Below are 26910 nucleotides of genomic sequence, written 5' to 3'. Positions count from 1 at the left end.
TATTTCTCCCATCTCAAGGCAAACTGAGGGAATGATGCACGACCATTCAAAAACATGCCTGGTTTTCTAAAGATACGAAGCTTAATGCTAATCGGTGAAGTGTCCCTTTAATTAAGACGAGTTGATACCTCTCACATTTCATGCGTGCACTCACTGGCTCTGGCGCGCAACGCAACTTTGATAGCATTTAGCTAGCCCAATGCATTCATTAGGATCCAAACAGAGATGAAGTTAGAAGCGACCAAACACCTCCATGTTTTCCATATTAAAATACAGTTACACGAGTAGTCACACGACCAAGTATGGTGAGACAAAATAAAACGTGGTGCATTTCTAAGCAGGCAAAAGGGATAGCTACAGTATATTGTGTGGCGGAATAACATTGGGAGCACTTAGACTCTGCGCAGTAATACCCTCACTCCAAAGAGAAACTGAAAGTGCAAGAGTGAGGATATTACTGCGCCACACAATATAGCTATCCCTCTTACCTGCTTACAAATGCACCACATTCTATTTCATCCTTACTGACCGCCAGAGGCGGTGCTTCAAGCACTGAATAGGCGCGTTCAAGTTGGCTGCGCAGCACAAAAACTGCGCAGCACAAGATGCACGTGGTTAAAAATCTGTCCATGATGGTCTAGATGGGCGTGTTTTCGACTCGGCAGTCGGTATCACATGGCCTCAACTTATCGCGGGAGCAAGGCGTGGCCAGGCGGCTGCTCCGCAAAAGAGCAGCCGGTCTGGAGGTACTGCGGAGAGCAGCGGAGCCTAGACCCTGCCTTCATGACGTCAGGTCTTTGCCCTAATTGGCTTTTACATCCCTGACGTGTGTGCAGGTGTTTAGATGCCTCCCCATATCCACAAGAGTCCGTGCGGGTCCGTGCCTCGTGATTCGTCACATGGTCAAGTCTAGCCAAGTGTACACTACGGGAAGTAGAGAGTGTACAACTTCATAGCAGCGTTTGCATCCCCGCCCCTGCTGCCACCGGCAGCTCTCGTTGCTGCAAAAGGTCATTTGGAGTTGAACTTGAACACGGCTATTATAAGAACTGGAGAGAGGGACTAAGTCCCGCCCCCATTCATTTCAATGGCCCGTGCTAGGCTAGCTACTTCAGCCAAAAAAGTTTGAAATTGGCCGCAGCCATCGATACATCTCGCGCATGCGTAGTTCGAGTGTTTATACCAACAAAGTCACACGTGACCCCTGATGACCCCGGAGAAACCATATGTTCCGGTGTCATCAGAGGATCTGTTCCTTTTCATCTTCTCGCATCGTAGGTTCGTGAGTGTAGTGCTAAGGATCTAAAAGCTATTTTCATTGTTCGTTCGTTGCTGGTGGCCTCGTGGAAATTTAATTTTCGGAGCTGCGGGCTGCTCGCCCTTCAGATGCTGCAACGAACTCCCACCGAGAGGTTTGTTGGCTATTTTGTGTCTTCCTTGGCTGGTTACGTTTTGTTATTGGTTGTTTACTTGTGTCGGTGCAGCGTTTTCGCTCCTTTCCCCGTCATTGTGCAACCTATATTATGTGAGTCAGCTTGTTGTTACGTTTGTTGGTGAAGGCTGTGTTTTCGCTCCCTCTCCCGGCATTGGTAACCTGCGTTATTATTTTGTTGGAAGCTAACTAAGGTGTGCTTGCGGTAAGTACTGTATCGTGGATTGGTGTGCTTGCGGTAAGTAGGCTATTGTATCGTAGATTGGAGCTAGGTATTGTAATTAATCATTGCATGCCCGTTTACTCTTTTCTAACGTTGCGTTCTTTTAGTTGACTGTCGTCAGCGTCTTTTGCTTTGACTGCGCTTTGCTGTTTTCGTGCCAACTCGGTTGTGCCTGTTTCATTGTTGATGCTACTCTATGTGGATAGAGGTTATTATTTGGCTTCTACTGAGCAATTACATTAATTAATTAATAATAATAACGATAATAATAATATAATAATATATATATATATATATATAAAAAAAACTATATATAGGCTACAGGCTATATATGGCGGTGCTGACTCCTTGTTTTTGCAACATTTATTGGTGAAGGTTGTGCTTCCGCTCCCTCTCCCAGTTTCTGTCGCTGTTGTTTTTTTGCAACATTTATTGGTGAAGGTTGTGCTTTCGCTCCCTCTCCCAGTTTTCTGTCGCTGTTGTTTTCGCAACATTTATTGGTGAAGGTTGTGCTTTCGCTCCCTCTCCCAGTTTCTGTCGCTTTGCCGGTCGTCAGTATGGATGGCAGCCACTCCTGCTCGGCCTGTATGGCTCCCCTGCAGCTTGAGGATGGCCATGATCTATGTTACACACCTTGCCTTGGCCTCGAGCATCTTAGGGAGGGTCTTTCTGACGACACCTGCATGAACTGTGGTATCATGCCTTGGGCAGTGAGGGTTAGGCTGACTGAGGTGGAGCAGCTGTTAGGCCCTGCTTCATCTCCTGGACAGTTGACCCCAGCCCAGCGACTGGTTCCTGCACGGGCTGGTCCATCTAGACGACGGGCTGCTGAGACCTCAGGCCCCACTTCCGGGAAGAAGGCTAGAGTGTCTGGGCTTGCCACCAAGGTGGACCAATTAACAGTGGAGCTTGACAACATGAAGTCCCTCCTCCTGGCCTTCCAATCTGGGACTGGAGCGGGGCAATCAGGTTCTGTTGCTACTCCCACAGCCTCCTTGGTTTCGGAGGAGGATGTGCTTTCTATGGCAGCGTCGGCTGCCCAGTTTCATGACTATGCACCAGACGTGCTCCAGTTGGATGGATCCTCCCATCCCTCTGCGGTCGGCTCCCGATCGTCGGCCCATGGATCTGGTGGTACTGCTGGTAGTATTGAGGACTGCTCAATGGGGGCCACCATTCGCATGGCCCTAGCCCGTCTGCAGTTGGACGTGCCACAGGCTCAGCCGGCTCCAGCCAGTGCTTTCTTCAGGCGTGTCCCAGCCCCCGTTCACTTTACTGTACCTCCATCAGAGGAATATCTGAGGGAGTTACAGGCATGCTGGAGGGATTCTAGAGCCCTCTCTCATGCAACATCTGATGGCCGAACCCTGGCAGCTATGCAGGATGCGTCCAAGTTTGGCTTGGACCGCATGCCCGTAGTTGAGCCGACCATAGCGGCTTTGATTGTATCACCCGATGAGGCTCTGAGACAGGATGCAAGGTGTCCTCGTCCCCAGTGTCGGGTTACTGATGACTTGCTGTCAAAGGCCTATGATGCAGCGGCTCGCATGGCACGCATGGGTAATTCCATGTCCCACCTCCTGCTTGCCCTGTCAGCATCCCTACAGGAGGCTGAACTGGATGCTTCCATCCACAGCTTCAGCGATGCTTCCCTTCAGGCCTTTGCTTTAATGTCTAGAGAGTTGGGGCGAGTAATGTCTACTCTTGTTCAGGCTCGCCGGCAGGTTTGGCTGGCGCAATCTCCCCTCACTGAGGCCTGCAGGAGAACCCTCCGCAGTGTTCCGGTGGAACCGGGGGAGCTGTTTGGTTCCGCAGCTCTGGAAGCTCTTGAGCGCACGGTCCAAGCTGGAAGGACTCGCCAGCAGCTGTCTGGGCTTCAAAGAAGTGTGCCTCCTCCTAGCAGGCCTAGAGGTCCTCCAGCTGCCCCACAGCGCAGCTCTCGTCCACAGGCTTACCCCAGGGGCTACCCCAGGGGCTACCCCAGGTCTCAGCGCCCACATCCACAGCCTGCTCAGCAGCAGGCACAGACTTTTCGGGCACCTGAGCAACAGCCCTCTGGGCGACCCCATGCTGCCCGTCGTACCCCTGGAGCCTTTAGAGGCCGGGGGGCCCGGCGCTGAGGCCCCGGGGCCGGCCGTCGGCTGTTTTTCCCAGCAGCAGCTCAGCTACTGGGCTGCTTCCACCAGGGACCCGTGGGTGCTTTCCACCTTGACCCACGGGTACAAACTTCAGTTCCGACGCCGGCCCCCAAACCATGGCCGGGTCAAGATTACCATCATACGCGACCCGGCAAAAGCCCAAGCCCTTGCCCAGGAGTTGTCCGCCCTCCTGGACAAGGGTGCCATCGAGCCAGTAGATCCCCTTTTGCAACCCGGGGGGTTCTACTCGACTTACTTTCTTGTAGCAAAGAAAGATGGTGGACTCCGCCCTATCCTCGACCTGAGGGGCCTCAACCGGTTCCTGAAGGTCTTCAGGTTCCATATGCTGACCACTGCAGAGGTTCTGCGTACCGTTGCCAGAGGGGAATGGTTTACATCAGTGGACCTGAAGGACGCCTACTTTCATGTCCCTATAGCGCCACACCATCGGCAGTTTCTGCGGTTCGCTTTTCAAGGGCGTCATTTCCAGTTCCGGGTGCTCCCATTTGGTCTCTCCCTTTCCCCACGGGTGTTCACCAGGTGTGTAACGGCAGCCCTCTCGCACCTGCAGTCGCGGGGCATGAAGATCTTGCCATATCTGGACGACTGGCTCATCTGTGCGCCGTCCCAGTCTCAGGTGGCCCTGGACACAACGTGTCTTCTCTCCCACGTGGCCCACTTGGGCCTCAGGGTGAATTTCACAAAGAGTTGCCTGGTTCCATCACAGAGCACAGTTTTTCTCGGGGTGACTCTCAATGCGGTCACCATGAAGGCTTGCCCGTCGCCACGGCGGGTGGACGACATCCTCTGCCGCCTCCTCCTGTTTCGGGAGGGCAGGCTGTTTCATTATGTGGAGTTCTTGCGCATCCTGGGAAAACTGACAGCTGCTGCTGCAGTGGTTCCTTTAGGACTGCTGTCGTTGCGTCCCCTCCAGAGGTGGTTGCTCAGCTTTCGTCTGGATCCCCAGAGGCACCGGCACAGGAGACTCAAGGTGTCACACCGTTGCCTTCTTGTTCTGGCCCCGTGGAGGGAGCGTTCAGTTCTCCTCCAGGGTATGCCCATGGGTTCCATTGCATCCCGTCGGGAGACGGTCACAACAGATGCCTCCCTCTCAGGGTGGGGTGCTGTGTGGCAGAACCGGACTGCTCAGGGGCTGTGGTCTGCACGAGACCACTCACAACATATCAATGTTCTGGAGCTGCGGGCTGTGCACAGGGCATTGCAAGCGTTTCTTCCTCTCCTGGGAGGCCGACATGTGCTTGTGCGGTCCGACAATGTCTCGACCGTCTCTCACATAAACCACCAAGGTGGCACCAGGTCTGCCCAGCTACTACAAGCATCCCGGGACCTCCTGCTGTGGGCGGCTCCACGCCTGGCCAGCTTGAGGGCGATGTATTTGCCTGGGGACCGGATTCAGGCGGCAGACTTACTCTCCCGTTGCAAGCCTCCGCCGGGGGAGTGGCGGCTTCATCCAGAGGTAGTTCTCAATATCTGGGGCATGTTCGGCAGGGCAATGGTGGACCTTTTTTCGAGTCGACCCATTGCCCCCTCTGGTTCTCCTGGACAGAGGAGAGCAGTCCTCTGGGCCAGAATGCTCTCGCCCACGATTGGCCGGAAGTTCTCCTCTACGCGTTTCCGCCGATCCCTCTGATTTTACCGACGCCACAGAGGGTCCTCCAGCAGGATCACAGGCTGCTGTTGGTAGCCCCCTTTTGGCCAGGGAGAACGTGGTTTCCACTGCTGCACAAGCTCTGCAGCGGTTCACCATGGCACCTTCCCGACAGGAGAGATCTCCTGTCTCAGTTACAGGGTCAGATCTGGCATCCCGACCCTCTCTGCCTGCAGCTGTGGGTCTGGCCACTGCAGGGCCCGACCCGCTGCTGACTGAGTGTTCGAATGGTGTATGCAATACCATACTGAATGCGAGGGCGCCTTCTACCCGGGCACAGTATGAGTATAGGCGGCAGCTGTTTACTGCATGGTGTTTGGACAGGGGTGAGGACCCTGTGCATTGTTCCCTTCCAAAGATTTTGGAGTTCCTCCAGTCACTCCTTGATGGCGGCCGGTCCCCCGCTACTCTGAGGGTGTACGTGGCGGCCATTTCCTCTCGACATGTTTGGGTGGATAATGGCACGGTGGGCTGCCACAGACTTGTGTCCCTTTCTTGAAGGGTGCGTGGCGGTTGCGCCCCCCACGAGTACGCCGTGCCCCAGCCTGGGATTTGCACTTGGTGCTCGATGCTCTGTGTTTGCCTCCCTTTGAACCCCTGGCTCAGGCGGAGCTGAAGTGGGTCTCTGCTAAAGCTGCCTTTCTCCTCGCCATTACGTCAGCGAAACGTGTCGGCGAGCTTCATGCTCTGTCTGTGAGCGACTCATGCATGAGGTGGAACTCAGATGGCTCAGGGGTTTCCCTGTGGCCGAACTCAGCTTTTCTTCCGAAGGTTCTGTCATCATCGAACCTCAACAGTCCTATCCACCTGGCACAATTTGTTCCCCCAGAGGGGGAGGACAGGTTACAACCGTTGTGTCCTGTGCGGGCTCTGAGAGCCTATGTAGCCGCGACTGCCAGTATCAGGCAGTCGGACCAGCTCTTCCTTTGCTATGGTGGTCCTAGAAGGGGCTGTGCCCTCTCCAGGCAGCGGCTGTCTCATTGGGTGGTGGATGCCATTACCCAGGCGTATAAAGGAGGTGGTCACCCCCCGCCATCAGGGGTGCGGTGCCACTCTACCAGGGCGGTTTCAACATCGTGGGCAGCCTTGCGCGGCGTGCCCCTGGAGGACATCTGTGGGGCAGCATCATGGGCATCGCCGAGTACCTTCTCCAGGTTTTACCAGAGACACTATATATGAGGAGACACTGCACTGGAAAAATCGCCCATTGAAAAGCATGGGGTAACTTCGTAACGCGAAAGATGGCGGTTGTTTACACCGGTTGGCTATGGTTTGCACGTCCCGCCTCTTCCAGTGCCGTTGCTCCAATCATTTGGCCGATCCTTGGCGGTCACGCTTTTTGAAAGCTGCGTCGTGAAGAACAGAGCATGCGCAGTCCAAAATTACCAGTAAGAAAAAGGCTTTTAAAGCGTTAATTTGATACAAAACCATCAAACCTTTTCAGCGATTTTAGTCAGATTTTCATCGCGATTTCAAACATGTGATTTTTATGTCTCTTACACCTCGGAACACGGACATCCAGCTCTCTCCCCATTCATTTAGATAGAGCCTGGTCTTGTTCCGGTCAAAGTCGCTGCCCGACCCCATGGCCAATATGGCTGCCGAGTGACGTGACTTGCTTTAAAAAGACTTTGGTTTTACCGGGTGAATGTTGCTGCTCCCCATCCGTTAGGTGTGGTCCTGTTGCCAGACTCTGCGGGTTCATCTCACTGAGGTGTGTTTTAGATTCCTCGTGACTTTTTTGGTATGAGTCATCCAGTGCTTGAAGCACCGCCTCTGGCGGTCAGTAAGGATGAAATAGAACAAAAGTTACGTATGTAACTACGGTTCTATGAATCCTGGATGACCGCCAGAGCGTTCTGTCACTCAGAATCCTTGTGTACTCGCGAGAAGATTCTGTAGGAACAGATCCTCTGATGACACCGGAACATATGGTTTCTCCGGGGTCATCAGGGGTCACGTGTGACTTTGTTGGTATAAACACTCGAACTACGCATGCGCGAGATGTGTCATTCAGTGCTTGAAGCACCGCCTCTGGCGGTCATCCAGGATTCATAGAACCGTAGTTACATATGTAACTTTCGTTTTATTTTGTCTCATACTTGGTCGTGTGACTACTCGTGTAACTGTATTTTAATAGGGAAAACATGGAGGTGTTTGGTCGCTTCTAACTTCATCTCTGTTTGGATCCTAATGAATGCATTGGGCTAGCTAAGTGCTGTCAAAGTTGCGCCGGGCGCCAGAGTCAGTGAGTGCAGTCATATGAATTCAGACAGCACAACAACAAAAAAAGCCCCTTCCGTAAAAAGTCTGTGAACATTGCGGAAATGGTATGTCTGTCTTCAAGCGGCTTATATCTCCGTTTCTAGAAGACAAATAGGGATTTTGATGAAAACCAGCCACTGTTTAGCTTGGGATTTCTCAGGAATGGAGACACGTAGAAATAAACGGTTTTAACCCACTGAGAGCAGTCTCACCTTTCAAATGAGCCATAGTATGTGTCCATAACTATAACATAGAATACGCTGTGGCTCTACAAAAATAGTCAAAAATGATCTAGCTTGCTGGCACTCTGGGACATAGCTTCCAAAAACAGTGCGGCTTCCAAAAACAGTGCGGCATTCAAAGAGTTAATGGTCTTAAATATTTGAACAATAATGATATAGGCTACTAATAAAATCTCTGTAAGTACAGTATTTCAGTTGAAATGCACATAACATGCCTCTGTCTGTTGTGCCAGGTTACTGTCGAGGGCACAACTCATGAGAAGAAGGTGGTGGCTGCCTCCTCTCCCAGTAACAGTTTCCTATATCTCAGTCCAGTAAGCAAGGTTGTGAAGATTGGAGACCCAGTCAAGTTTCAGCTCAGAGCTGTCAATGCAGACCCAGTAGATGGCTTTTTCTACTATTTGGTGAGTGGGTGCAAATATATGGTGGCTTTATAAGGAGGGACTATACCTAATGGTCCATTCTGTGCTCATGGCATGCTGTTCATTGAAGGCATTGCAGAGCTGCTCAGAAGGCAATGCATTGCTGCTTATATCTTGCCCATAGAGGGCATTGCGGTGGCATCTGAGAACAGGTCTGTTTGTGGTGTTCCAGATTTTCAGCAAAGGAGAACTCAGACATTGGGGCTCAGTGAGGGCCACTGCGTTAACGCAGGCACAGATATTTGTCAGCCATGACATGGTCCCATCATTTCGTCTCGTTGGCTACTTTTACCACAGCAATGGTGATATAATATCAAACTCTATATGGGTGGACGTTGAAGATGTATGCAAAGGAACGGTGTGTAAAGCATTTTGATACTGCATGCATAGTATGTTAATGTCAATATGGGTGAATGAGGGTAATTCATGGGCTTATTGAAATGTTTTCCTCCATTTACTTGGTTTGCATATTACTCCTCTTTGATATTTGAACATTTTTGTTACATGATTGTGGTGTTAATAATGTTTTCCAGATAAGCTATGGTTAGATGGCTTTTTCTTAATATTACTATTAATAATGGCTAGTTAGTAGTTACTAATATTACTATTCTTTTGGCATCTTCAGATGTCATTGTCTCACAGTGGACGAAAGGCAGAACCAGGTAGATCTACCAAAGTGAAGATTGATCTCGGGAACCAAAAGGCTACTGTAGCCCTGCTGGGTGTTGACAAAGCCATCTATGGCCTGAATTCACCCAATAAACTCACTCCCAAACAGGTAGTTCTTTTGAGAGATGATATCTGACATGGCTCTGTACTGTAACGCACACTGCAGTAAGTTTAAATGTTAAATGGACCTTGTCTTGTGGGAAGGTGTTTTCCTCTATGCAGTCCTATGACTTGGGATGCTCGTATGGTGGAGGTTCAGACACAGCTACAGTCTTCAATCAGGCTGGGCTCTCCTTCATCTCCAGCAGCAGCATGAAATCTCAGACGAGGAAGGGTAGGATTACTGACTACACACTGACCATTTCTGTGAGGAAGAATATTCCATCCCAGAGGTGTGATCGAGAAGAACCATTGTTGTCTGCTATATTCCTCAGGGTTCAGCTGTGAATCAGGATTCTGGCGACACAGACGTTCCCTGGACCTGCAGATGAAAATGTCAGATAGAGGTACTCTCTAAGCCTAACCAGAAACATACAGTACTTCTGGTTGTATCGATGCCAAGAGATGAAAGAAACCATATTGGCCTCAACCAATCTGCTTTGATTTTCTATTAAATAAATGAACTGATTGTACACAGGACAGACCGTTTGTAGACGTTTGTGGATACTCTGTAAGCTACAGCTTTATTTCCTATTTACAGCAGTCCATTTCTGAATGATTCCCATTTGAATCATTAACGATTTCTCTCACCTTTCCCTGATTTGTAGAACAGCGCTACAGCGACAAGAGGCTGCAGAAATGCTGCCACAGTGGGTTGGTGCAAATCCCCATGAAGATGTCCTGCGAGGAGCGTGCCAAGAGGGTTGAACTGAGGCACGCAGAGGACTGTGTGGAGGCCTTCCTTGACTGCTGCCGTGAGGGGAAAAGGCTCAGGGAGCAGAAGATACAGGAAGACAAGCGCAAAGGAGTTGGCAGAAGTATGAGCAGTGTGACTGCCTGAAACACAGTAGTGAACAATGCAAAACTCACTGCTGATCAGGGCCGCGTTTCCCAGATCCGTTAAGAAGCTCTGAAGTGCTAAGAACTTCTTAGGAGCGTTCTTAGAACGTTCTTAGAGCGATTCTAAGAAGTTCTTAGCACTTCCCAACGAATCTGGGAAACGCGGCCCTGTACATTTAATGATTTCTATTCATATATATATTTTTTTCACAGCTGCTAGTGTTGAAGACATTGAGGATTTCTTTGATAATGAGGTGCAAACGATTCGCCATTACTTTCCTCCAAGTTTTGGTTTTGTTGAAATACCTGTGGATAAAAATAGAGAGTAAGTTAGTCACCTTACATTAACATTGGTCAATGCTATATACTGTGCTGTCATGCTCTGACTTGGCCTCGTCTGTTTCTTAGATACGATTTGACGATGCCAGATTCTATCACAACATGGGAAATTCAGTCCATCAGTCTTTCTCAAAGCAACGGTAACATCACACACGGTCTACTGTACTGTCTCAGTGTATAATGTACACATATTATGTAGTATGCCTCAGATGGTATTACAATAGCACATATTCTAAATGTTTACTTTATTGTTTGTTCATTACATTTATAGGTATCTGTGTAGCAGAACCTTTGGATATCACAGTTTTCAAGGAAGTCTTTCTTTCTTTGAGATTGCCTTACTCAGTGAAGCGTTTTGAACAGTTGTCCATCCCAGTGATTGTTTACAACTATGGAGAGACGCCTAGAGAAGTACATTGTGCCATACCTCTTTACGCTTTCATGTCTGTTTTTGATTAACACAGCCTTTATTTACAAAGCCTGTTTATCTTCCTATTCAGTTAGCTGTTCACATGAATCAAGTAGATGGACTGTGTTCTCCTGCTGCCAAAACAGCCAACTCTTATCAGAACATCCGCGTGGAAAACGCGTCTTCCCTCACTGTCACGTTCACTGCGGTCCCAATGACACTGGGCTCAATTCCAATCACAATTCAGCTTTATGATCGAGAAGAAGAGTTTGGTGTGGATGCCATTAAGAAGATGCTGTTAGTCCAGGTGATTTACATTAGAGCTTTGCTTCATTTACTTGGCTTCCTTCACTGTCATCGTCAACTTCACTTTCCCCTTCTCTCTCCAGACAGAGGGAGTGCTGGTGAAAGAGGAAGAGACATTTCTTCTTAACTTTAATGGTGAGGTGGCATCTATTGATTAAAAGCTTACATTTTCTAATGTTAAAGGTATACTATGCAGGATTGGCGATTTCATCGCCGGTTTCGCTTTCACTTTTCATTTTCGCTCGTTTTATGCTTGCATATTTCTCTGCAGAGTTTCTGCTACAGCTTTAGCGTGTATATTTGACAAAACTCCTCAATCGGTCAGTCTGCCGTGCCTTTTCATGAGACTTTACATGACACTTCCTGGAGTAGAGCATGGGTGCGTGCCCGGTGTCTCCTGAAGTTGCAAGTGTGGTTTTACCGCTACAGACCACTAGAGCGGCCAAAAAAAACACCGTTCGACCGGTAATGACCCATTTAATCATATATAACAGTATGGAACGAATTGATTAACTGAAAAACGTTGCATAGTATACCTTTAATACTAAGTTGTAGTGATTAATCACATGACAGGGTAAAAAAAATACTAGTTGAATCCTTTTGTTTCAACTCTTTAAAGTAGGGTGATGACAGAAGTTATTCCTGTGTAGTTTTTGCCCCATCTTGTGATGGCGTTTGATATTTGAAAGCACTTCATTAATGCGTTGTGGTGTGATGTTGTAAATTAGACCTAAGGCGTAGAGACTGGAATATATTCTTGTATTCCATAATAGCTACAGCTTAAACAAATGACCACAATATCCCTCTCCATTTGCAGGAACGTCCGAGAGGAGTTTTACCATTCAGGGGCATTTTCCAAACAGCACCGTCCCTGACTCTGGCACCAATGTCTTTGTCAAGTTAGAAGGTTCTAGATTCCATTCACCTTCATAATGAAATGTTGATGTTTCTGTGAAGTTGTTCTCTCTGACATCCCTGAATGCTCTTTGCTGTAGGAGAGGTGTTCGGCCAAGGCACCGCTGTGCCCATGCTCTCCGCCTCCAAGGTGAAGCACCTGATTGACGCCCCACAGGGGTGTGCTGAGCAGACCATGATGCTCATGTCCCCAACTGCCCTCTCTCTGCGCTACCTGGACCATGGCAACCACTGGGTTCAGCTACCACCAGGGAAAAGGGATGAGGCCATCGATTTTATTGAGAAGGGTAGAAATAAAGACGTTGTAGTACATATTTATACGTAAAAAATAGAAATGTCCTAATAAACGGTTGGGCAAGCGGTGGGTAGTGAAATCAGTGTTTCATCTTCTCAGGTTATGAAAGAATTCTGACTTACAAGAAACAGGACGGCTCATACGGCGCATGGCTACACCGTGAAAGCAGTACCTGGTGAGCTTTCCCTCTCCACAACTCTAAATAGAAGTATCTCCCCTTTATTTCAGCAATTTATTTTCCTCTTTTCTCAAAGTGATCTAAGGATCTACAGTAATTTCCTGTGTATTAGCCACATTGTGTATAAGCCGTTTTATGCAAGTGAAAAGAAACAAAACCAATACCACTTTAATACCATCATATGACTGTCCCTGTATATTAACCTCATAGCTGAAGAAATCAGTGAATAAGCCGCAGCTAATAGTTGGGAAATTACGGTAGGGACCTATATATTGTGCTTTACATATGACTGGGAATTTTCCAGTCTCTCTTTCCAAAGGTTCTAATATATACGTAAATCAGAATGGACTGACAAAACTGGACATGACAACATGAACTAGAATTGTATCTCTGAGGAACTGCAAGAATGGGCATATCGATTGATCGATCCCACTAATAATAAAGAACAATAGTGGGCTTGCTTGATCAAGCCAACTATTAATAAAGAAAACTTAAGAAGAACAGTAGTGGACTTGCTTGATCAATCCCATTAAGTAGATTTGCTCTTATCCTGTAGGCTCACTGCCCTTGTGGTGAAAGTGTTGTCACTAGTGGCCGAGCGGCAGGCAGCAGTCACTGGAGAACAGGGAAGACGAGAGAGAGTGATTACAGCAGAGGACATCCAGCTCTCTGTTCAGTACCTGGTGGGCATGCAAAACTCAACAGATGGCTCTTTCTCTGACCCTAAACCAGTCATTCATCGAGAAATGCAGGTGGGTGGCCATTTGTAATGATAAATGTTAAATGCAGTGATATTCAGGCTTGCGGCTATACTCCAGTGACCTAATAGACATGATCCTTTGTGAGTATTGTACATGTGGTTGTGTTGTCGGTCCACAGGGAGGAATTGGAGGTCTGGAGGAAGACGTATCACTGACTGCGTTCATCACCCTCGCCATCAATCATTCTCTCCCTTTCCTGACAAAAGAAGGGAAGGAAAAGGCGGTAAGAGGATAGAAATGGTCTTGCATAGTTTGTGATGAGTATTGGTTCAAAAGTACAAAACACAAAAGAGCTATGCACATGGATGTGTAGTGGCTGCTGTCCTGTAGCTGATTTTTTGTTCTCCTGAAACTTGCAGGAGGCCAGCATCTCTGAATCTACAAATTACCTTGTGTCCCGTGTTGGTGACCTGAAGACACCTTTTGCCCTGGCCATCACAACCTACTGTTTATCTACTTGTCTTCCTGACCGCATACTGTCACAGTCTGCTTGGGCGAGACTTAAGAGTTTTGTCACTAAAGGCAAGCTATGTTATGCTTTGAAATCTGTCTGGAAACACAAAATTATCCAGAAGCTATTATGTACTAGCACTTGTTTGTATGAAAAATATACTGTAGATCTTTCAAAGTCATGCATTTATGGAATTCCCATTTTGTCATGAGAATGTGCTTTGTGTGATACATTCAGCAAATCTATCTTTTCGTTCTATCAGAGGGAGAATGCAAAGTGTGGCGTGCAAATTTTGGGTTGGATGATAGAGGGCGCCATTATATTTCTTCTGAGGCACTGACTGTGGAGACCACTGCCTATGCACTGTTGGCTGCTGTGGCGCAGAAGGACTTGCCGTGGGCAGACGATGCAGCCTGCTATCTGGCAACCCGGGAGAGCTACAGCGGGGGCTGGAAATCCACTCAGGTTTGCCAATCATTCATTGCTAATCTGACCCTTGCCGCTGCTCGTCACTCTATGCCACACTGACCCCTCTGCTGGATGTTTTAGACTTTATAGCTCACAATCTCATAATCACCAGTAAATAGATTTGTTAGACTGTCTTAGTATCCAGTGCAATCCATGTACATGTATTTTCATCTTGTTGAAGAAAAAAATGGAAATCTCATTGTTTTACAGAAAATGGCATCAGATACAGTGAGGAGAAAATGTATTTGATACCATGCTAAAGTTGCCTAAAAAGAGGAATATAAAATCATCATTTGATAATTGATCTTAATGTCTTAATTCAAAAATTGAGTAAAAATAAAACCACTAAGTACCCCAATTTTCTTTGTGATTGAAGAATGTTTCGTAAATAAATAAATGTTCTTCCTAAATGCTAGGGGGAAGGAAGTATTTGACCCCCAATGTAACCCTATGGGAATTTAGCACATAGGGTTAACATAGGGGCAGGCAGATTTTTTAAGGCAGCTATTTCATGGATTCAGGATATTATGCATCCTGATAAAGTTCCCTTGGTCGTTGGAATTAAAATAGCCCCACATCATGGTGCTTTTTCCAGTAGGCCCATGAAGAGTCTTAGGCTGCGTTTACACTGCCAGTTTGAAGTGACCCAAATCCGATTTTTTGCTCTCATGTGGCACATATCCGATCTGTGCCACGACAGTGTAAACAGAAAAAAAACACATGAATTCCGATCTCCTCAGATCGGATACAGGCCCCTTTCGTATGTGGTTTTAAATCAGATATGGATCGGATTTGTGTGCATGTGTCTACAGTCTAAACAGACAAATCGGATATTCCAGTGCAATGCGTCCCACACGTCATTAATCTGTAACAATTTTGCGCCTGGTGACGTTAGGTTACAATTCCAAGTGGGCGCGCTGGCGGACTCGGAGCGTGTTAAAAGTTGCCCTATTTGATACTTTGATAGACTATTACGTTTCCGTAGACCATGTATTGAGAATAAAACATGTGTAGCCTACCTAATTATCTACAATCGTAGGCCTATAGCCATCCAAATATGAATGGTCTACTGTAAATAGCCTACAACCCAGGCGCGTAGGAACCGCGGGGGTCGGGACACCCCCAATGTTGGACCCCCTCCCGAAAGAAAAACGCTGCAAAGTACAGATGTTGTTGATTACTTAGCTCAATTATATCCTCCTGAGTTACGGCCCCATAACTATAGCTATCGCTGCGCATCGGAGGTCTTTTACATTGTGTTTTAAGAATGTTTCCCGAAACGAAGCCCGTCTCAATAATGCAGCATGGAGCACTTCCTCACCTTGAGTGTCTGAAAGCTAATGTAGGCTCCTCTCTCAGTCCAAATATTTAGTGTACGGCCTTCTTTCATTCTTTTCGAAATAGTAAAGAGGATAGCCTATTGTGGGTGAATACAGTAGTCTACGATAGCCTAAATATAGTCTTACAGCTGTCGCTTTTAAATGTAGGCTTATCACTTGCGAAATCGGACGTGGCACATAGCCTAATTATCTGGTTACCTGGATTTAGCAAGTCCATACACTTTATTCATCCTATTATAGGCTATGCTTTTAAAATTAAATGTGTAACAATTTGCCCCTTATTATAATCTACACACTGTCACGACGCACATAAGGTTACGGGCGGATATGAGCAACCGAAGGCCTCGGTTGACTTAAGATAAACGGGCAGAATGCCTGTTTACAAACTACGTCAAACATGCAACATTATCTAACAAATGAAAAAACACAAATGAAAGATGAATAGGCTACTCACTGCATTTTGTCACAAATTAAGCAATGAGTTCGTTCGTGGCCACCTAGCGCGCAACTTACGCGCTGAGGTGAAGGCCCGACAAATACTAATTAACACAAAGCTTCATAATGCACAAACAAACACCCCCTCAAAGTTCAGTGTCCATACGTCCAAACAATAAACATAAGAAGCCGACAGTCAAAAACGACAACGAGATCTCCCAGACACGAAAAACAATGTTTATCTCACAGTTTGTTGAGTATCGTTCCAACACTGATGCGCAAGGCAATCTCAGCTTTCATGTTCGTTAGCTGTATTCCAATGAGAAAAATCCACAAGGAAATGGTCACGGCAATGCAGCATACAGGAATCTTCTAACCACGTCACTTTGTTGAGCTGGCTGCATACAGGTAACAATAGCCACAGCGCGCTCTCCCTGCGTCTAAGGGCAAACCCATTCATTGTGCCCAAAACGCGCATCCATCTGTCAGCTGACATAAAATTTACTTAGATGGCATATGAAAAGTCAAGAAGAAGAAACATATTTTCATTTAAGCAACGTTTATGCAACCACGTAAAGGGAAGCATTGGGGGAGTCAGTTGTCCTACAGACTAGCTGTGTGCGTTTTCAGGGAAGAAATGTGTTCTGAACAGCCTATGTGCAGATGTTCTTCCCAGTTCCAAATAGGTTAAGAAAAAGACTGAAATACATATTTTCAAAGCGGCATCTTACAGAGGGCCATTAAAACTTCAGCAATAGGTTTTGTTTATCTCTTATGTGACTTATAATTCGCCCCCTTTATTTATTAATATAAAAAAATTGCGCGCGCAACGGAACTCAATCTTGTCCCCCCCAATGCTTAGGTCTACTACGTTCCTACGCGCCTGCCAACCAGAGATATTAAGCAAAAAAGTGCCAAATTCAAGCATCGCGATTTGTAGGCTATTAGCCTATTTTTTTAAAACTGCAACTGCAGTTCTGTTTGTTAAACTTTGCTTCGTGAAATTTGAATGTGTAGACTTCAATCACGTCGTTCATTTCGTCAGTCCCTCGATCTGTTTCAAGTTAACATGAGTGCCATTTGATTTATATAGTCACAGCAAATGCAATTAAATGAAAATAAAAAACATGACCTAGACATGTGCGGGTTAGTTGCATAGACAGTAAAAGAGTTAGTTGTAACACCCGTCACTGGCAAAATTAACTGATTTTATCGCGCATGTTGCGAGCAATTATGATTGCGAGTTATGGATTATTTTTATGTGCCGCGATCACACCCAATGAAAGTTAACACAGCAACTTCAAATATCAGTGTTGGACCAATTGCTTCAGACATGTAAGAAATAAGCAGTTCATCAACTATATTAACAGGTTTTATCAAGTCGATAGGACCAAAATAAGCCTATTTAAAGGTTATTGTGAGCTAGCATAATACCGTATGGTTTGCAATGGCTAATCACTCATACAACTAGCTTTTAACAGTCATACATTTGGACCTTTTTTGTTGATTATATATGAAAACATATGTTCTTTGTTTAAGCCAGCAGTGTTTTGTGTTAAAATATGTTATAGGATTCACGATTTTAGCACTGTTACAACCATGACGTTATACTGTTACAACTGTAGCCTACCGCACTTTTTAATGGCTGCGTAGGTTGGAACAAAGGTACATGTCACTGTTAAGTTAAGTTATTAACAAACTGCAACATATTTGTTACATTCTGTTTCAACTTTCATGGAGTAGAGATGTATGACTCTGTTCTGGTCAAGTTTCACTGCTCTCAAGGCTATCGTCTTTGTGTAAAGCTAGTTTGAACTGAGAAAATAAAAAAGTGTTACGATTGTGCTGGTTCTCCCCTACAAGAAACTTTTAGCCCATGCGCATGCGGGCCATTTCAAGTGTCTGGCAAATGTAAACACACATGATCGGATTTGGGTCACTGGCGAAAGTAGATGTAAACATGCAATCAAAAAAATCGGATATGAGCACAAAATCGGATATGAGCATATCCGATCTGCAGTCTAAACGCAGCCTTAATGAAGAGTGAGGCCCCCTGCTGACCACCTTTGTAATCTCAGACAGCCATGATTACCTCTGTCAAGGAGCAGCTCATTGGGTGATTGATGTCCAATTAACACACCTGTTAACATTCACACAGTGATGTATATCAATTACCTCAGAACAGAGACTGTTCACTCCCTGACGAAGGCTTCCAGCCGAAACGCGTCGGAGTACGTTTTTAATCAATGAATTGCCAAATAGAATAAAGGCTTTTTAACTTTTCTACTAGATGAGTGCCTTGGTGTCTTTCACTTTTCTGGACACTTACTAAGCCTTCGACCAAAGAGCACCATCTAGCACCACATTTTCCAGGTAGCACTCCAGCTCAACAATCTTTCTCTAGGCCCATGAAATAGCTGGCCTTTAGAAATATAAATCTGCCTGCCCCTATGTTAACCCTATGTGTTAAATTCCCATAGGGTTACATAGGGGGTCAAATACTTCCTTCCCCTAGCATTTAAGGAAAACATTTATTTATTTACAATACATTCTTCAATCACAAAGAAAATTGGTGTCCTTGGCGGTTTGATTTTTACTCATTTTTTGAATTAAGGCATTAAGATCAATTGTCAAATGATGATTTTATATTCCTGTTTTAGCATGGTATCAAATACATGTGCTCCTCACTGTATGTTCTTACTTGAATAAGCCAAAAGTAAGATTATGACTACCACATCTTTTATATGGTTCAGGACACCATCGTGGCCTTAGAGGCACTTTCAGTGTATGCTATGAGCAGGCCTGAGTCTCCCTACACTAAAATGGCAGTGCACTTCCATGTACCGGGAAAGAGTCAGACTGAGTCCCTTGCCATGAGTGGCAGTCGCCTTCCTGTAGAGGCAGACCTGAAGGTAAGTCAGCATCAGACCCCTCACACACTCCCTGGTATCATCTACAGTACCTTGTGAAAAACAAATGACTAAATCTTTCTGTCTGTCATTTTCTAATTTCTTGCCATTTTACTAGAGGTTGGTCGGACACAGTATAAGTGCAACGGTTAAAGGAGAGGGCCAAGCCAAAATGAAGGTCAGTGTTTATGTGTGTCTATAGCCCTATTCGCACGGGATTAGTATTACCTGTGGACCTCTGGTCATTTTCAAATTATCGCCCCACCTCTGTGTTACTTGCAGCGCATTCGCACGGGATAAGCAAAGTCTGTAAATTACTCTATTTTCACTGACATTACAGCCGGATATGTCGTATGCTAACGTCCGAAAACAACGCACAAAGTAGAAAAGATATGCAATTGCAATAGCAATCACTGAGATGCAGATTCGCACGGGATTAGTATTATCACCGGACGTCTGTGTTTGGCGAAATACAGTAGGTAATTTGCGGCGGAATTTTTACTTTACAAATTACAGACATGGCACATTCGCACGGGACTAAGATCTCAGACATTCTCCGCAATTATCACAAATCACCAAAGGTCCACAGGTAATACTAATCCCGTGCGAATAGGGCTTATGTGTGTTTCTTCCACCAGACTCAGTATTGTACTACCCATTCACTGCAGGACTACATTCCTCCTCAACTTCCTCCTTATTGCTTGATACATATTCAACAAGATACAGTACATTATAAAACATATCATATTGATATAAAACAAGACCAGGCACATGTTAAGACTCATGGTTTTGCTAAATCAAGGTTGTGAAGGTCTTTCATGTCTTGGATCCAGAGATGAGCTGTGATGATGTCGCTATCAGTGTGACTCTAGCAGGCAAAGTGGAATACACTGGTAAGACAGACTGATACAGCATTGTTAATATTCCATAATGCACCGCAATCATAAACAAAAGTTGACTAGAGAAAGGGAGTATGTCAACGTTTGTCATTGTCATTGGCAATCAACTGTATTGTTATAATGCCATGTCCAGAGGAGGTGGTTCAGAATTACAATGAGTATGAAGACTATGGAGATGAGAGACGTGAAGAAGAGGATGTTCCCAGAACGGCAATTGAGTGGTTTGATGCTCGCAGCAGACGGAAGAGGGACACAAAACAGAGCTTGAACTCACAAGAGAATGTTATGTACACTGTTTGTGTAAGGTCAGTAATAACTGAATGTACCATGCACTGACAAATGTGCCATACCATTACTAGGTAAACATTACACCATTACTGGATCAACTTTATTCTATTACTAGATAATCATTAGAATATTACAAAATGAACATTATACCATTACTAGAACGATGGTATGACAGTTCAATTTAAAACAAATTGCATTCACAGTTTTTGAAAAACATAAAGTCATGAATGGTGTATCTGATCAAGACTCTCATGTTCTCAGTTACAATCTGGAGCGGAACCTCACAGGAATGGCCATTGCTGATATTACACTACTTAGTGGCTTTGAAGTTGATGTTGCAGATCTAGATAAGGTGACACATCAAATATCTATTCTTTTCTTTAAAAAAAAAAAAAAAAAAAAAAACCCATTGCATTCATGTGGACACTGTTCAAGACCTCTATTTGCAATGCTCTGTTTACTTTCCAGCTAAAAGAAGGAAATGATCAATACATCTCTCATTACGAGGTCTCCCACAACAAAGTGCTCTTGTATTTTAATGAGGTAAGATGGCCTTACAAAGTCTGACCCTCCTCAGTTGTGTAAACTCATTCATTCTGGTCAAGAAATGTATTTACAGTTTTTTTCAATCGCTAACAAGCGTTTGTCCATTCAGTTGACACATTTTCAAAACTCTAAACACAGTTAGCACAGCATCGGTCTTTCATGGCCATACCATTCACACATTTCATGTTGTTTTCACACAGTATGCAGTCAGTGAATACATTTTCACAATGCTTAAATTTTCTTAACAGACAAACTATACCTCCCAACAAAATAATGGATCGTTTTTGTATTATTTTCGAATGTTAACACACAACATCCCACAATAGTTAAAACAATATTCGAAACCTTAGATACAGTATAAAAACCTCTGCTTCTGCAATGTTATCAATTCAAAAGCAATATATCTCAACTGATAATAAACAAACAATCGAAATATTGATACACAGATGATTTATGTTGGGTAAATTGGGCAACCACAGCTGATTTCTGTCTGTCTTAGACTCAGTGGCAGGGGTCTCTATTACATTGACACTTACACAGTAAAAAGAGGAGGTGATGTTTTTGGAAGCAGAAACGGAAAAAGACAAATACTGTAATGTCTGGACGAGGAAGAGTAAGAGTAAGGGGCCCAGGGAGAAGAGCAGGCCCAGTGAGAGATGCAGTGAGAGGTGCAGGAGCACTGAGAGGAGCAGGTGCAGAGATTAGACACAGTAATTTTGTGGGGGTTTTTTTTGTTCACCCCCTTTTTATCTGGGCTTTTTGCTGTTGTTTTTTGTTCCGAATGCTCTTGTGTATCATGGATATTTTGTTCACTGCAATGCTATAAAACGTTTTCTGTTCTATCATAGTCTACTGTAAACAGTATTTATACTTCACCTCCTGTAGGCCTAGTGAACAGTAAAAAAAAAAAAAAAAAAAATTTGCTTTTTACTGGAATGCATTTGAATGTGAACATTACATCTGGACATACAGTTCCCAACCAAGAAATTTAGTGTAAAAATGCTGGATTGCATGTTTTGCATGCAAATACCTGTAAAACTGAAACATAAAAGTCTATGCAGTTTTTGTAATGTCAACAGTAGCCAGTATTTTGAAACCTAGTGTACTCTGATTGACTGCATGTATCTTGTGAAGTGAAAACAAGCTTCATTCTTTGACAAAATAACTTCATTTTGAGTCAGGTTTCCAGTGTTTTGGTAAAGTTAGTGTGTGCAGAGAAATGACGAGTTAGTGTATATGTAACAAAATGTGGTGTAAGAACATGGGATGTGCTTTTGAGAGGAAAATGATCCGTTTGGCCAATTGTGTTTTGTAGGTGAGAGTCTGTGTTTAGAGTTTTGAAAATGTGTCAAATGAATGGACAAACGCTTGTTAGCGATTGAAAAAAACTGTAAAAAATCATTACATTCTAACTGGGGAACACAGCAAAATGGTCATGGCATTATGAAGCTAAGGGGATACACACAAGATTTCTTCATCCTGTTAATGCATCCAAATATTCAAGTTCTCAGTACAAGCGTTATTTTAAAGTCACACCATTTCAATGAAAGTGAACCTGTCTGGGGCACCTTCACCGCACGCCGGTGACCGGGGTTCGATTCCCGCCCCGTGGTCCTTTCCGGATCCCACCCCGACTCTCTCTCCCGTTCACTTCCTGTCATTCTCCACTATCCTATAACATTAAAGGCATAAAAGACCCAAAAAATACATAAAAAAGACCTCAACCTATTCATTGTGCATTGTTTGTCTGTAATGACATAGATTCTCGGTGGAAGAGAGTGTGTCTCGTTTGGAGCCAGACAGGTAGTCCCCATAGGCCTGATCCAGCCTGCCCCAGCAACGTTCTATGACTACTATGAGCCTGGTAGGTCCTTTGGATTTTACCTGTTTGGTTACTTTAGTTTTGTGAAACGTTGTATTGTTGTTATTGATGATATTCATGAACTTGCTTGACTGTTATGTTTTGTCTTTTACTTGGCAAATAATCAGTTTCCAGCAATACACATATCACACAGTCACAGGGCCGGTTAGCCTACCATATTTGGGTGGGCTGGTCGACATTTTGGATGGGCAACATAGCAAAGCAATCAAATTGGATCAAAATTGACATAAACACACACACAAAACAGGTGGTACTAATGTTGCTGGGCAGTATTTCTGATACATAAAATTGTTGTAGTTAAATTTTATTTATATCATCTGCATTTTATTTTGTTGAAGAAAATGGTTTCGTATTTTGTATCAAAATACTTTGTAGGTGTACTTTTGTAGTTTTAAAATGCTGGCAAATATTTTTAGTAAAAACAAAAAACAAATAGCCTACTTTTGGTGATGACATCATAAAAGTGCAAAACAATGAATATAGCCTCGACTGGTGACGTAGTCATTTAGCCAGACTTGTTGTGATCATAATACTGAAATTCAGGAAGATTATCCAGTGCAAGATGAGTAACTTATAGGTTGATCACACACACACACAATACACTGCCTGTCATACCAACACCGAGTCAGTGTGTACTGATAAAAGAATAGATTAAATAGACAGACATGGAAGGTTTGCAAAGTGATATCATGCTTGTTAAAGTGTATTTTTTAGTACTTTCAAAATACAAAAATACAGTATTTTTTTTTTGATTCATGGTGTGGCAAACGTATTTCGCCTATTTTATTTTTCCTATACTTATGATGATATTTTGTTTTAAAATACATTTTGATGTATTTTTGCCCATCCCTGCCGACAGCTACAGAAACCAGGCAGCTACAGTGCGACACTCTGGGGGCATCTTTAAAATCAGAGTGTCGTACTGTAGACCTCTAGCTATTGGCTGCAGCAACTTGAGCCACTTAGCACCGATTGGTTTCAGGTTTTTTTCTTGTACCGACAGTATTCAGTGACTTTGAGAATGAGAGATCTATGTGAAAAATGCCCAGATGTTTCCTGTAAGGCATCAGAAGGGGGTTTACTTAACATACCTAGATAGGCCTAGTGCACAGAGCTATGTACCAGCTAGCTACCAGTACACTCAACACCAACTCATCTACATCCATGTTGGGTTTGAGGTTGCACACTGCACAGATGCACAGCAGGAAAAAACTCAATGCTAAGACACAATGCTTGGGTGGGCTTAGAGCTGGCCCTGGGGAGTCATGGATTTACTTTTCTCATCTACAATTGGCTTTTTTGCAGACTTTAATAGTTCATTACAAGGACAAAAATAAAGGCCACCTGGTCACTTTCAGTGTTTATAAAGACACCCACCATTTCTCACACGTATTGCTAAATTTTGAATTATGATATGCTACTTTATTGCGATTTGGTTTCTACCAATGTCTTGTTCTTTTTAACCTAGATTGTGTCTTCTGTATTGCACAGATCGGAAATGTAACACGTTCTACTCGGCGCCAAAGAGAAGCAAGATGATATCCAAGCTCTGCTCTGAGGATGTCTGTGAATGTGCTGAAAGTAGGCTCTGAGATCTTTACAATAAGTCAGTCTGAATGGCAGGCATATACAGATTATCATCACCAACTCTCAGATTGATTGATTGATTGATTGATAGATTGACACGCTAAACTAAAATATACATTCTGATTTTGTTAGTCACTTTGAATAGGTAGATGCATTGCACATGACGACTAAAATACCTAAACCATAGTTTTGACCATGTATTCAGAAACACAGTTTGCTCACTAAGAAAAATGATAATTTAGCATGTTTTTCTGTGTGAATTTTGTTTCCTTAGGACCATGTTTCAGAGAAAAGACATTTTCAACAGAATATAAGATCAAGAAGTCCCACCGTTTCGATCATGCTTGTTACAATCCAGTCGTGGAATACGGTTTGTGTGTTTCTCTTGAATTCCAAATTGGCAGAAATAGCCTTATGAATAAATGGAGATATATAATGTAAGATCTTATGGCCAAATTGATCAGGTCAACACCATATGCTTCTTACATCCTGTGCAACCTGTGTCTCTCAGTGTGAGCAGTACAGTTGACTTTAACATGTTACAAGACCTACAGTGGACATCTAGCATTTGTCTGAGTTGACTTGGGTTTTTTTAGGGTACAAAGTCTTCATTAAATCAACCACGCAGAAAAGCAATTTTGAGCTCTACAGTGGCATCGTGAAAAGCATTTACAGAGCAAGTATGTATCCTTTTTATTTGATTGATTTATTTGTTTTTAAACTTTTTGAAAACAGTCCTGAACTTGATGAACTTCCGATTTCATGAGGATGTTCCGTGTTGTTTTGTAGCTGGGGACCTGTCAGTGGGTGTGGAAGACACTCGTGTGTTTGCCAAGAGGCTGCAGTGTAAAGGAAGTCTGGAAGTGGGGAAGACGTACCTCATCATGGGCTATGATGGGACCACCACAGATGCGCATGGACAGTAAGAACACTGATATTTCAGACTGATGAACAATTATAATTGTATATCATTGTGCATGAGAACGTGTAGATGTGTTTTTGATTCATATTTCATTAGAATCCAATGCATACATTTTCCTGCTGGATGGATAATTTAAACATAAAACAAGATACAGAATGTGAATACACATTAAATGTACTGCAGTGGCAGGTAATGGCTGCTCTTTCTGTCTTTCCTGCAGAATGCAGTACCTGCTGGATTCTAGAACATGGGTTGAACAAGAGCCTGATGGCTGCACAGCAACAAAGAAAAGGCAGTATTGTAGAGAATTTAAGGAGTTCATTACAGAATATGAGTTAGATGGTTGCACTCAGTAATCTGCCAAAGGACACACCTTCAATATCTAATTTTGTGTTATTTTTTGACAATATACATGTGCACCGGTATCCTCCAAGGACAATATCCTACTTAAGCTACTCCCTACTACTTGTAATGTGCCATATAATATAGCCTACTTATAAAATGTGAATGGCAAAACATTTTTGTCTTGATTGTTGGTCCATTCAAATCTATCGATAGTAGAGTTTGGTTTCTTGGGTGTCTTTAACATTTTTACTGATCAGAGAGACATTGATTATCCTGACAAGTAATACGAGTTTTGTCATTATGCTGTGGGATGCATGCACATTGAAGCCTGACCTTCAGGCTCAACTGAACCATCCAACACTGTATGTCGCTGGACTACCATGCTGATGGACCTCAAAAGCAGATTCCCCATAAATGTATTTGTTGTAAAATTAGTTTAAAAGTCATCTCACTCACAAAACTGTCCCATAGGTTGCTTAAGTTCTGCTCATAGTCTCAAGTTGCAATGATCAGATCTCTATCCCTTGGCACAAGTGAATTTTCACTTCAAAACACCATGGTGTTTCATGGCTATGAACTAACTGATTCATGTTAGAATTAAAGTCCTAATATTTATACATTCATACATGTACATATGAAAGATATCTGGTCATATCACAGTCACTCTGGTCACTCACACAGGGCTGCCAAGTCTCACGCTTTGAACCTGAGAGTCACGCAATTTGACCCATTCTCACACCACATGCCATACATTTCTCACGCAAAATATTTCCCCATTCAGTGCACTATATGTATTTATTTTTCAAAACGTTGGTCCTTCCCTTGCCGTGGTTCGAGCAAGTCTGATTGACTGACCGCAATAACCAATCCATCAGTCCTTTGTGCCTAAATCTAACCAACCACGGAAGGCATCACGCAATATAAACAAATCAGAGGAAGGCGGGTCTTGGCGTCTCTAATTTATCTTTAACACACAACAGCGCCGACTCCGAAAATTAGATTAAAAATGTTCGGTTACATGTCGGCAGTCCGACATCCTGCCAGTCCGACATCCCTTTCGTCCGACATGCCGCTATTCAGACATGGTGTTATTCCGACATGCTGCCAATCCGACACATTTTAGTACCCCCATTCCGACAGTTTACAAATCCTATTTTTTTCCCACGTCAATTTAACGGACCTATGAGCCCGACGGACGCAAAGTTATTGCGTCCGTTATTCTCTGTTACATTACTCCACGATTATTAGTCACAGCGAGATGAGACCTATATTGCATGAAAGAGCTCAGAACCGGGGCTTTCCAACGAGACTAGACACGTGTCTGTACGATCAAGTATGAAAATAAAAATAAAATCATGAATTTAAATGAAATATCATATTTACAGTCTATATTGCTCTGCGTTCACCCACGCAGCCACTGCTCTCGCTTGAATTACTCCGGGACCAGGCATCGCACAGACATAACACGCATATCAAATGAAAGAGGAGAAACAGAGCTTTCCATTGATACCAAACACATCGATCCTTTTGTGTTATAGAAACAGACGAAGTGACAAATAAATAAGAATCATATAGC

The 26910-nt window shown here is 44.1% G+C and overlaps 1 protein-coding gene across 2 annotated transcripts in view; it reads left to right on the top strand.

Moving 5' to 3' along the window:
- The window catches only part of LOC134083293 (complement C4-B-like), a 28918-nt gene extending 3411 nt beyond the window's left edge, over positions 1-25507 (top strand). The window contains exons 12-41 of one of the 2 annotated variants that reach the window (XM_062539554.1): positions 8203-8373; positions 8564-8749; positions 9017-9169; positions 9265-9394; positions 9495-9566; positions 9828-10037; positions 10288-10384; positions 10468-10538; positions 10670-10809; positions 10899-11114; positions 11197-11248; positions 11931-12020; positions 12109-12315; positions 12423-12498; positions 13058-13253; positions 13381-13485; positions 13622-13784; positions 13976-14178; positions 18710-18868; positions 18984-19043; positions 19668-19758; positions 19898-20069; positions 20314-20404; positions 20521-20595; positions 22360-22462; positions 23972-24061; positions 24342-24437; positions 24664-24747; positions 24857-24989; positions 25210-25507. In XM_062539554.1, coding sequence (XP_062395538.1) covers positions 8203-8373; positions 8564-8749; positions 9017-9169; positions 9265-9394; positions 9495-9566; positions 9828-10037; positions 10288-10384; positions 10468-10538; positions 10670-10809; positions 10899-11114; positions 11197-11248; positions 11931-12020; positions 12109-12315; positions 12423-12498; positions 13058-13253; positions 13381-13485; positions 13622-13784; positions 13976-14178; positions 18710-18868; positions 18984-19043; positions 19668-19758; positions 19898-20069; positions 20314-20404; positions 20521-20595; positions 22360-22462; positions 23972-24061; positions 24342-24437; positions 24664-24747; positions 24857-24989; positions 25210-25345 — 3828 coding nt within the window. In that variant the 3' untranslated portion in view covers positions 25346-25507. Of the gene's footprint in view, positions 1-8202; positions 8374-8563; positions 8750-9016; positions 9170-9264; positions 9395-9494; positions 9567-9827; positions 10038-10272; positions 10385-10467; positions 10539-10669; positions 10810-10898; positions 11115-11196; positions 11249-11930; positions 12021-12108; positions 12316-12422; positions 12499-13057; positions 13254-13380; positions 13486-13621; positions 13785-13975; positions 14179-18709; positions 18869-18983; positions 19044-19667; positions 19759-19897; positions 20070-20313; positions 20405-20520; positions 20596-22359; positions 22463-23971; positions 24062-24341; positions 24438-24663; positions 24748-24856; positions 24990-25209 lie in introns of both variants that reach the window. The other variant, XM_062539553.1, reaches the window with a different exon arrangement.
- Positions 25508-26910: the final 1403 nt, after the last annotated feature.

The sequence above is a fragment of the Sardina pilchardus genome, chromosome 6 (assembly GCF_963854185.1).
Source record: "Sardina pilchardus chromosome 6, fSarPil1.1, whole genome shotgun sequence".
NCBI lineage: Eukaryota > Metazoa > Chordata > Actinopteri > Clupeiformes > Clupeidae > Sardina > Sardina pilchardus.
Note: the sequence above shows the minus strand (reverse complement) of the source record. Positions and strands in the feature narration are given on the sequence as shown.